The following is a 12,003-nucleotide window of genomic DNA, read 5'->3' as shown; positions in this document are numbered from 1 at the left end:
AGAATGGAAGAACAGGGTTTGAAGTGTATGTGGACGGATGTTTTGAGTGTTTTGTGAGTGTGTGGACCTGCAGCCCAGTGTGGTCTGGAGGAGGGTGGTGATCCCCACACAAAAGAAGATGGTCCCTATGAGTTGGCTTGTTGCCCACTGGTCAAAGCCAACACACATGGCTTCAGCGAGAAGGAACGGCACGGCTATGGTTCCGCTGAAACATGTTAAATAGTGCTGGAAAACACAATACAGGGTGTTGAGTTGCGTTAACACTGTATGTTGAAAAAAAAATTGTTTTTTACTGCTACAAGCACTGCTTCAAACATTCAATGCAACCAGGATGCAACATACCATTAAACTCTCATAAAACAAATACTAATAAGACATAATATGATAAGCGTGTTAGGTAAAAACAAAGATTGTGTATTTACCTGTAGCCCTAAAAACACACACAGGTACCAAGGCGGAGTGTCTTCTATAATATAGATCATGTCCATCCTCCTCGCATCCGTACTGTCTGAGCTGTCCAACGTCTCTGACATTGAGCTCTAAGCACACACACACACACACACACACACACAAATAATCTTATTGCCTTTTTCACATGCCAGTGCTTTTCAAATAGTGGGGCAGTGAGGTGTCAGAGGGAGTGTGAGATCATGATGCAGGGGGGACTCCTCATAACATTTCTTCAAGGTTTGCAGCTCTGTTAGTGTCTTTGATACTTGAACGATGCTGGTGCCAGCAACGCATACAGTGGTATGTACAGGTACAGTAAATAAACAAATATGATCAGATTCTTAGCAGCATTTCAAATGTGGAGTGTGTAAAAAAAATTATATTCCCTGGGGGTGGTGGGGGTTGGGGCATGACAGAAAATAACAGAACCACTGGCATACGCTTAAATGGCCAAAGAGACACTGTATATTCTCTTTTAATTACATAGTTCACTTTAATGATCAACTTCTCGAATGTGTCAAAGAAGTACAAGAGGGTTTTAAAAAAATGTATGCGACATTAAGGGACAGTTTGCGACCCCCACATGTGATTTCACTTTCTCAGAAAAGTGCACTGTCACAGTGACACCATGAAAAGTGCATTTGAAAGAGGGAGGTTTTGTCCACAGAACCTTTTCTTTGTCCATTTTGATGCAGCTGTTGTGTGTCAACAGTTCATTATTTTTACTGTAAAATGTTTGAAAGTCTTCTTGAATTACTCAGAAGACTAATCAAAAGACTTCTATTATGGATTGATAAATAATACATTCAATACATGCAATTCTATTGCATAAAGCTGTATACAGTGGAACTTTGTTTTTGTTATTAATCTATTCAAAAATGTCACATAAAAACTGAAACATACGTAAACAACAATTTTTCCAATTGTAAGTAATGCAAAAATAAGAATAAATACATTTGAATCAAGAATAATGATAGTTTTACATGCAGAAAACAATGCAACATTAATGAGAAATGATGAATGAAATGAATAAACATACATTTAACATCACATTTTAACATTTAACATCACATTTGCCTTTATTGAGAACTCTTGTTGACGGCAAGGTGAGCAGCCATGAGGAGTGGAGAGGGAGTTGTGCTCACACGACTATTTACATCAACTGATGCAATTACATGCATTTACGGTAAATCACATGCATTTACAGTACACAAAACACCGCTTTATGGCACCACACGTCACACAGTCGTGATGCTGCCATATGCTACACTTGCATAAGAAACAGTATGCTATACCACACAATTTCCCCAGTCAATATTTCAAGAAATGTGTCCGCATTGGCTTCATGAGGTCTAGTCCCCACGGGGACAGGGCAGGATTTCATCAGCATAGGCCCTTCACACGTGCGTGCGCGCGCACACACACAAGCACGCACACACACAAGCACGCACACACACACACACACACACACACACACACACACACACACACACACACACACACACACACACACACACACAACCGTTGTTCTTAGTCTCCACTCACACACGTTTGCTTCGAACCTGCCTACACCAGTCTGAAGTTGGTTGAGAGAGAGATTCAAGGAATCCCTTTGAAGTCATCATGGCCTGTACATCCTGCAGATAGGCCATGCGTACGGCATCTTCATTGTGATCTTTCTCACATTCAACGCAAATCTTTCTCAAATTCAATACTGTTTTTCACCTTTATCAAATTTGCTGACACTTTCAACTTTCTGTGGTGGGTTATTTAGCAGTCTCACGGCCAACCTCACATCACAGAAAGGGAGTCACCAATGCTCAGGGTGTTTGGTTGGAGGCCTCGATTTCGTGGAAAGATGCAGTACAGGGCAAACGGACTAGTCCGTCACGTGCAATGTTGTAAGATACAAAACCGGGGGCAAAACGTTGGCAAAAAATTAATCTGAGACCAAATCTTACAAAAACTGGAGCACTGGAAAACCAAGGCGCCACTGTATTATGTGACAGTCTTTAAATGTAAAAAAATATGTTTGCATTTACAGTTTTTGGCATGTGCCCTGGATTTTAGCATGAATCTACAAGGTTAATCAAGATGTCACACAGACCGCCCATTTAAAGATAATTACAGAGCTCTAATGAAGTCACACTGTAATTAATAGGGTTATATCTGTAAATTTGTGTTTAATTTGATGCAGAGAACATTCTGGATCTGTATTAAACTTTATCTCCTCTTAGCTATTAAGTCATCACCCACTGTATTTTATATTTAGGGGAAAAAAATGTAGTTTTTTGTTGGGTCAATAGTATCAGAGACAAAAGGGAGGACCACCCATATATGCAAAACATTAGAACATAAAATGCACAGCACTGAAAGAGGGGTTCAAATAAAAACAAGTGAATGATGACCAAGTTCCAAGACTATTAAGAGCTTGCAACATGTGGGTTGGGTTAGCATTTTTAAAATGTGACTGCCAGTCACCGTGATGACATTCCAGAGGTAAACACAATCCAGTTACCTTTTCCGCTCCCTGAACTTTAGCATAGATGGCCATCAGCTCGGTGTTCTCTGTATCCTGGTCTCCATTGGCTCCTCCCACTCCATTTACCACCACCTGCCCACACAAAATGATGTCTGACATTTAAAAAGATAAAAAAAATATCCGGATTACAGTTTGCTGACTGGGCTGTATGTTTGTGATTTTAATGTTTTGTACTCTCTTGGTGCATATGGCTGCTTTAAAATGTTTATTTTCCCTCACGATCATTTAAAGTACTTATGACACCAAAACACATATTAATCATGTTATTTTTGCTGTGAATAACAACAATGAAAGGCATATTTCCTGTGTTATATGTGTGCTCAAACCACAAAAAAAAAAAAAAAAAAAAAACGGTTGGAGACTGGAGAAGGAGGAATATGCATGGAATACAGTGTTTTCATATTGTTGTGGTGCAGTTCATACATCTAAAGTGGTGTGCCAACTTCCTGATTTCCTTTTTTTTTTTGCATGTGTGTAACACTTAAATGTTTCAGATAATCAAGCAAATTTAAATATAAGTCAATGACAAAACAATTAAAAAATTAGCCGCATCAGATGCACATTTCGAGGACAGTTTAGATAATGTGCCTCAAACAAACATTTGGGCATCAATAAGTATTACTAGAGGGTGCTTCTACTATCAGCTATCTCTCCTCAACCCAGACTGGGAATTGTGCGTGAAAACGCAACAGAATAAGTTCGACCATGGAAAAGCGTGCCAAGTGGCAGTAATGAAATTCAATTTTTTTCTACTGGATATATTCAACGAATCTTATCAAATAATATGGGTTTCGTGTTTCATCTTGTATCTTGCAGTTTCTGCATAAATGTATCAGTGTCAATCACTGCCAGTCAAGCAACATACCGATTTTTTTTTTGTATGTGTTACATCAGATGCTCAATGTTTCAACAACAAACGGATACAGCTCTGACTTCCAAAATTGATATAGTGCCAGCCGATAGTGTTTATTCTGTAAATGTTGAAAAACTACAATGTATTCACCACTATGCATCACAACACAATATCAGTGAATGTTCTTGTGAATATTTCGCTTTCTTTTCTTTGCTTTGCTTTGCTATGCTATGCCATGGCTCAGAAAACTTGCTCGGGGGTGTTTGATAATCACAACTTCATTTGACTTGTATTTCATAGTTGTCTACTGTTGGATGACAGCAGTGAATTTTAGTGTCATGAGCACTTTTCATTTAATTCAATTCAATTCAACTGAACTTACTTATATAGCGCCAAATCACAACAGCAGTCATATCGTGTCACTTAACACATGAAGGTCACATTCATAAATGAAAGAACGGAGAACCAACTGAAACCCCAAATGAGCAAGCACTTGGTGACGGAGGCAAGGAAAAGCTCCCTCTGTGGAAGAAACCTTGAACAGAACCTAGGCTCTGTAGGGCAGCCGTCCGTCTCACCTGGTTGGGTTAAGATATAAACATACAGGGATAGAGGGTCGATCAAGCCAGAAGTCTTAGTCTTAGTCCAAGGAACATAGAGGAGTGAGTGTCTGTGATACATATCAGCGTATCAGGAGTCAGTTCTAACTACAGTATACGCTTTAGCAAAGAGGTAGGTTTTGAGTTGAGTTCCTTTAATGCCATGTTCTAATCTCTGTATTAGTATTATTATATATGTATTATTTGGTGATCAATTGTATCAAATAGGGATGTCCTGAACCACCTTTTTTGGCTTCCGATCCAATCCGATATCGATCGTTTTTTTTGTTAGTTTGTTTTTTCAATAATTAGCTTTTGTTCCAAACATAAATTTGTGGGATTGAATATGGTTATGAAAATAGCTCTTCAAAGCATTAGAAATAATGCAACCAAAGTATTGCTGAATGTCCTTTTTATTACACAGCATGACCAACAATATTGTTTGGCTTTTGTAACAAACCTCTGTGAGTCAGGTCCCTACTCCAATAAAAGTCCATTCAATAAAAGATAAAATGGGGAAAAAAATGGGCATGCGAAATACTTTTAGGGTAGGACTAATCATTTGACATGGTTATAAATCAATTCGTGGTGTGATTTAGAAGATATGACATTTTTTAACAAACTCTTCATGCCCTATGAAATCCGTTTTATTTTTTCCCCATATTCCGTTTAAATTTTTTAGAATTCAGTTTTTTACCTTTTCCACTTATTTTACTAGCATGGAGTGTGTGCTATTTGGGTTAGTGAATAAAATGCAAAAATCCTTCCATTTATTAAGATATTTTAATGACACCCTTATTTCATCCATCCATCCATCCATTCGTCTTCTACTGCTTATCTGAGATTGGTTCGCGGGGGCAGCAGCCTAAGCAGACTTCCCTCTCCCCGGCCACTTCGTCCATCTCCTCCAGGCGGATCCCGAGGCGTTTCCAGGCAAGTTGGGAGACAGTCTCTCCAACGTGTCCTGGGTCTTCCCCGAGGCCTTCTACTGGTCGGACTTGCCCTGAATACCTCCGCAGGGAGGCGTCCGGGAGGCATCCTGACCAGATGCCCAGGCCACCTCATCTGGCTCCTCTCAATGCGGAGGTGTAGCGGTTCTACTCAAAGTGTCTCCCTGAGGACAGTGCTTCTCCTTATGTCTAAGGGAGAGCGACACCCTTATTTTGTTTACACAATTAGACAAATGTGACAAAGAGTGCTCTTATTTTAAAGTCCGGAATGTGCTGTGTGTGTTGAGAATGGCAATTGACCGTTTATACACGCTGAGTGCAAGAATAAACGTGCCTCTCGTTTTTCACTGACAACCTGCACTTCGTCAGTGGGCATTGTAAAATGGTCCTTACATTAAAGCAGTAAAACATAACACGGTGAAGTCGCGCACACACACAGCTGCACTAGCTAAACTAAGGGAAGCCTGCTAGCTTCCATTCACGCAACATAACAGGAGTTTCCAAGGCTTTTCGGCGCCATTTCGACATGTTTAGTAGTGTTTGTGTGGTCCCTATTATAAGCAACCAGAGCGGCTCTTCCCCTGCGAGGTCCGTACACCATGACGCAGCAGTCCGGGCACAGTGAGAGGGAACTACTGCTGTAGCTACAGAGCCTAATATCCAACGTGAAACTAACTTCACCACGGTACACCGCGGACATGTCTGCATGGTGGTGTATTATCTTCTTCTTGCGGGTGGCACGAGTTGAGTAGCAACCAGCTTTGAGACGCATTGCAGCACCTACCATGTTGGGAGTGTGGCTCAGAATTATGAACGTGATACGGCAACCGGATCGGCCCGATGTTGTGGCGGAAGCCAATATTATCCGATCTTCACAAATACAGTGGATAAGCAGCCGATCCCGATCCTGAAAATTGGATCGGGACATCCCTAGTGTCAAATGCTACTGTAAGTTCTAATAAAACTAACGGATGCCACACATGGGAGGCGACATCGATTCTGCTCCATTCATCATCCCCCCGTAATGTTCTGAGACTTACTGCATTCATTTTCAGTGGAACCTGCGTGATAGGGCGACTTCATCATTGTCGCCCTGACGAGGACCAATCAGCGGACCGGATGCTAATCAGTACGCTCTTGCAGGTAAACATGAGTCAAAAAGTAATACTTGCCATTCTCTGAGCTATTTGACATTTCTAAAAAAGTATATAGAGATTTAAAAAAAAAACAAAAAACAAAAAACTCACCTCGTTGCCGCCAGAGTAAACACATCTGATAAGTTTTCATTTCCAAGACATTTATGGAAGTTTATCTTCAGTACTAGCAAGAGTACTTGATCAACACCGGACGGTTTTCCTCATCTGAACTACTTTAATACGCCCAAATTCCCTCCACACTTGACAGTCAATCAAAACCGTGGGATACTCATACAATTTGCTCTGGATGTGAACGCGTCGCTCACCAGTGTAGCTGGTCACAGCTGCTTGTCGGCTCCATTGTGCGGGGTTTGCTACTTGTTGACGATGAGTTTCACCAAATGCAGTTGTTTGTCACCTCCCATGTGTGGCGCCCATAATACAGAAACGAGGCCTTTGAGGCGGTGAGGAGGGCTAAGTCTTTCTGTTTGTATGGCTATCATATCTTATCAGTAATCTCTATTCTATCTAATATAAACTAATCTACTGGATCAAACATTTAATTTCATTTAATCCGTCATATCTGCCTTTACTACCTAGCTACATGTCTACCAATTTATCCATCTACCAATCTATGTACCCGTCTATCTACCATCTACCTACCCATCTATCAATCTACCCACACATCGACCAGTCTAGATATCCATTTACTTACAGTATCTGCCTCTGTTCATCTATCCATTTACCTATGTAAAGCTGGGGTGGGCAAACTTGTTGACTCGAGGGCCGTATTGAGTTAACAAAACTGTCCGGATGGCCAGACTATATATTTGATATACACACACTATTTTACGCTTATAATTCTAACAGTCCATCTGTCTTATTTTATCTGTAAAATGTCATCCAATCTGCTAAATGTGCTTGTGTCCCTTTTTCCAGGAGCACTTTAAACATCAAACCACATCAAATAACATTAATTGACTTTTACAGTTTTTCTTTTTACTGAATAAGACACCCATAATGTACATGAATATGAACAATAAAACATTGACTATTAAACAGTATGTGAACGTTCCTCCTTTTTTACTTCCCAGACAGTGCAGTGGGTAGGTTTAGTTGACTTGTTGACACATTTGTTGACTTGTGTTTGTTTGGCACCATGGATGAGGTAGTTGTCTGGATCGCTGCTTGTGAAAAGCTACTTAAACCATTAAAAGGTTGTCTCAGCTTGACTCTGACTACTTGCATGTCATGTTGCCAGTTTATATGTTAAAATTTAAATTAAATACTTTGGAACCAACTAGCAGGCCGGATTCAAATGCTTGGCTAGCCGGATGTGGCCCCCGGGCCTTAGTTTGCCCACCCCTGATCTACGTCACTTATTTACACAACTACCTACCTGTCTGCCAACCTACATGTTTATCCATCTATCCATATCACCCCATCTACCAATCTACTTAACTGTAGATATAGTATATAGCTACCTAATGACAGACATCAAAGTGATGTGTGACATGTGAGTGACAGTATTAAGAGAGCATGTTGTAATTGTCATAGTAGTAGTGCAGGGCCATTCATCATGTTTCTGTACCTGCAGACGAATTAAGGTACACTGTATGGTGTCAGAATTATTATTATATTATTGACATCATAGGTATGAATGTTGAGTGCGAATGGTTGTTTGGATGGATATTTTTGACATGTGCACGTGAGACACTTCCCCCTAGTTTGTCTGTAGACATGCAGATGTTGATCACATTTAAGGAAATAATAAGTGGAAGCTTTGGTGTCACAAACATGTCTTCACAATCCCACAAAACCACCAAGGAGGAAACTAAAAATCTGTCACATTTCCTTTCCCTTTGTGATTTTTTCAAGCAGCAGGACATGGTGCAGGACATCAAAGCAGACAGGATTCACTGCCACTTTTGTAATGTAATCATTAGGGCACTGGAATAACAAAATACCAGGTCAGCGTTTAGAGGGAGGCCGGGAAAAAAAAAGCTCTAAAAAGGTCTATTTTTTTTTTTTACAGTTTTTGTTTATGATTGGGAATTTTATTTAAGTGCAATTTTTGCAGTCCATTTTATTTTTATTGGGTTTTTTTTGGTCTTTTTTTTTGTTTAAATTCATTATGTTGTTTAATTTATTTTATTTTAAATCTCTTGACATTCCAATTACAATGTTAAATACTCTTGAGAAATTAAAATGTATTGCTTTTGATACGATGTATTCACATTATTATGCCACAATAATATCGATTATCGACAATAATTTGCAGGACAATTTTCGTCCAGCAAAATTTGTTATTGTGACAGGCCTACTTGGGTGTGTTACTTTGCCTTTATGTATATTTTCCAATAAAAAAAATCATAAAGAAGTTATTTGAGCGGTTGGTCATGCAGATTATTAAGTCCATGCTCCCTCCCTCCCATGACCTGTTTCAGTTTGCATATTAGGTCAAACAGCACCAACTATGGATGTCCCGATCCAATATTGATATCAGATATCTGGCAGATATCAGCGAGAAAAAAAGAAAACAATATTGGATTATATCGGCCTGCATCTCCGATATTGGCACTCCAATACAAGCAGTGGATTTCAGACTCCGCAACAGCACATCTATCCAGCAGGGACTGAATAGTGCTCATGTGATCACAACAACAAGTGTTTGCTAGCGTGCTAATGAAGTAGCAATGAGCAGGAGTGATGTCAGCCATGTGGCAGTAAAAAGATGTTCCAGCTTAGTGCAAAACCTGTCATACACAAGTTTCTCATGGTCGCACACAACTGTGAAAGTTTGATTTAACAAACATCATCGCGAATATGAAGCGGCATCACATGGGAAACTTCCACAGGACGGCAAAAAGTCATTAGCTTTAACAGAAAAGAGCGAGGCCCTGTCGGTGCTGAGTAAACTCAGGTTTAAACGCTTCACTGAGCACCTCGAACTTCACTAAATTATGCTACTACATTGTGGATATCACTATACCCACATGCATAAAGAAATAAATGGGTGAGTTTTTCCTCATACCTACACTGTTGCCGCCTATTGTTCTGTTTGAGTAATATCACTTGATCAAGCCGTTTCTAACATTCCACACTACAAAGTAAGTCATCAAAAGTATGTATGATTGGTGCTCTTCTAATATTCCACACTACAAAATAGATAACAGTACATATGATTTGTGTATCGGGTGATATTCAAGACAGCAGTACCAGTATGGTATCGGATAGGAATGACCCGATCCACATTTTTTGGCTTCCGATAAGCTTTTGTTACAAACATAAATTTGTGAAATTGTATACGATTATGAAATTAGCTTTTCAAAGCATTAAAAATAATGCAACCAAAGTATTGCTGAATTTACTTTTTTATTACACAGCATGACCAACAATATTGCTGGGCTTTTGTAACACACCTTTGTGAGTCAGGTCCCTAATCCAATAAAAGTCCATCCAATAAAAGACAATTGGAAAAAATGGGCGTGCAAAACACTTTTAGGGTAGGATTAATCATTTGGCCCTATGAAATGCGTTTTTTCCCCCCAAATTCTGTTTTTTCCGTTTTCATTTTTTAGAATTCAGTTACCTATTTCACTTATTTTACCAGCATAGAGTGTGTGCTTTTTGGGTTAGTGAATAAAATGTCCATGAATGAAATGCAAAAATCATTAGGCAATACATCATTGGCCCATTTTGTGAAGTAAATGTTCCGAAATGGATTTATCTTGGCTTTTCTAATGGGATGTCAGCACAAAATTGCTACAAAATCAACAAGCTGTAATGCCCGTGCTTGTGATTAAGGAAGTTGTAGTCACAGATGTAATTCAGATTACGTTATTAATGCAAGATATTTTTAGGACACCCTTATTTTGTTTGCATAATTAGACAAATGTGACAAAGAGCGCACTTATTTTGAAGGCCAGAAATGTGACGTTGACACGAGCTGGGTGCAGGAATAAATGTGCCTCTCGTCTTTTTTTTCCCCCCCCACTCAGAACCTGGACTTCATCAGTGGCCATTATAAAATTTTATTTCATTTCATTAAAACATTATAAAACAGTCCTTATATAAAAAAAAACGGTAAAACAACACGGTGAAAATATACTCATCCGGCCAGAGTCGCACACACTCACACACAGCTGCACCGCTAAACGAAGCTAACACCGGTAGCTTCCATTCACGCTCCGTAACAGAGGCGCTACGGAGCCGAATATCCGACGTCCACAGTGAAACTAACTTTCATTTCATTCGAGAGTCGAGTGGCAACCAGCTTTGAGGCGCATTAGTGCACCTACCATGTTGGAGTGTGGCGCAGAGTTACGAATGTGATATGGCAGCCCGATCAACCCGATCTTGTGGCAGAAGCCGATATTATCCGATGTTCAAAATACAGCGGCTCGGCAGCCAATCCCAATCTTGAAGATTGGATCGAGACATCCCTAGTATTGGAAGTGAAAAAGTTGCAAGTTTGCGGATGACACAACTGTGGTGGGACTCATCTCCAATAATAATGAGGCCAAATACAAGAGCGAGGTGGGCCAACTAGCTCAGTGGTTGAAGGTCAAAAATCAGAGATCATTGTGGAATTTAGGAAAAGACCCCCACAGCACTCCCACACTAACCATCAATGGCACTGCTGTGGAGAGGGTGAGAATCACCAGGTTCCTGGAGGTACACTTTTCCCAGGATGGTGGTCCAACAAAAACACCAAATTGCTGGCAAACAAGGCCAAAACACGCCTCTAATTCCTCCCTCCGCAGGCCAAATCGAGCAAGAGTCCCCACCCACATTATGTGCTCCTTGTACCAAGGCACCCCTCTCACTGCCACTTAAGCCTCCTGCCTTCAGGAAGAAACTACCGGACCCTCAGGAAGCTAAATTCTGCCCACTACCAACCCCCTCCGCTCCTGGACAGGAACCCACCCACCTAACAAGAACTACTTGTACTTCTGATGTTTTTGCACAAAAACATACGGTTTTGCACCACAGCCTTTCTGCAACGCCTGTTTTTGTACCAACTAGTTTTTAGTCAGTTTTACTGTTTGGTTTTTAGCCGTTAATATTCTTTTATTTACCTAGCTTCAAAAGTACTGAGTAAGAGAGAAACGGTATCTTGATTTTGTAAGTCTTGCATGTATGGTAAATTGACAATCTTGAATCTTGAAAACACATGCATGTACCGGAATGGGGTAGAAGTCTGCTCCGTGTTTACTCTCCTCTTCATATTTCCCTCCCTCGCTCTCGCTGTCCATTGGCTTGGAGGAGGTGTTCTTGCCCACGCCCATGTTTGTATCACCACAGTCCACCCACTCTTCCTCCTTCCCGCCTTTGTCTCGCTCCGGCGTCAACACTGCAGATGAGTCCCTCAGTCTGATTACATCATCCAAAGACGTCTTGTCTGCTTGGAAGAAAACAAGACAGAGGATAAGCGGGATTAATATCAGGATTAAATGAATTCAAGTTCACG

General features: G+C 40.4%; 1 protein-coding gene across 4 annotated transcripts in view; it reads right to left on the bottom strand.

Annotated features, from left to right (window-relative positions):
- Positions 1-12,003, bottom strand: part of slc23a2 (solute carrier family 23 member 2) — a 58,056-nt gene that overhangs the window by 15,733 nt on the left and 30,320 nt on the right. For 2 of the 4 annotated variants that reach the window (XM_054774961.1, XM_054774964.1), the window contains 4 exons: positions 11,717-11,937; positions 2,969-3,064; positions 423-539; positions 68-225 (listed from right to left, as the gene is read on the bottom strand). In XM_054774961.1, coding sequence (XP_054630936.1) covers positions 68-225; positions 423-539; positions 2,969-3,064; positions 11,717-11,937 — 592 coding nt within the window. The remainder of the gene's footprint in view (positions 1-67; positions 226-422; positions 540-2,968; positions 3,065-11,716; positions 11,938-12,003) is intronic. The other 2 variants (XM_054774962.1, XM_054774963.1) reach the window with 1 other exon arrangement.

This window comes from Dunckerocampus dactyliophorus, chromosome 4, assembly GCF_027744805.1.
Source record: "Dunckerocampus dactyliophorus isolate RoL2022-P2 chromosome 4, RoL_Ddac_1.1, whole genome shotgun sequence".
In the NCBI taxonomy this organism is placed as follows: domain Eukaryota; kingdom Metazoa; phylum Chordata; class Actinopteri; order Syngnathiformes; family Syngnathidae; genus Dunckerocampus; species Dunckerocampus dactyliophorus.
Note: the sequence above shows the minus strand (reverse complement) of the source record. Positions and strands in the feature narration are given on the sequence as shown.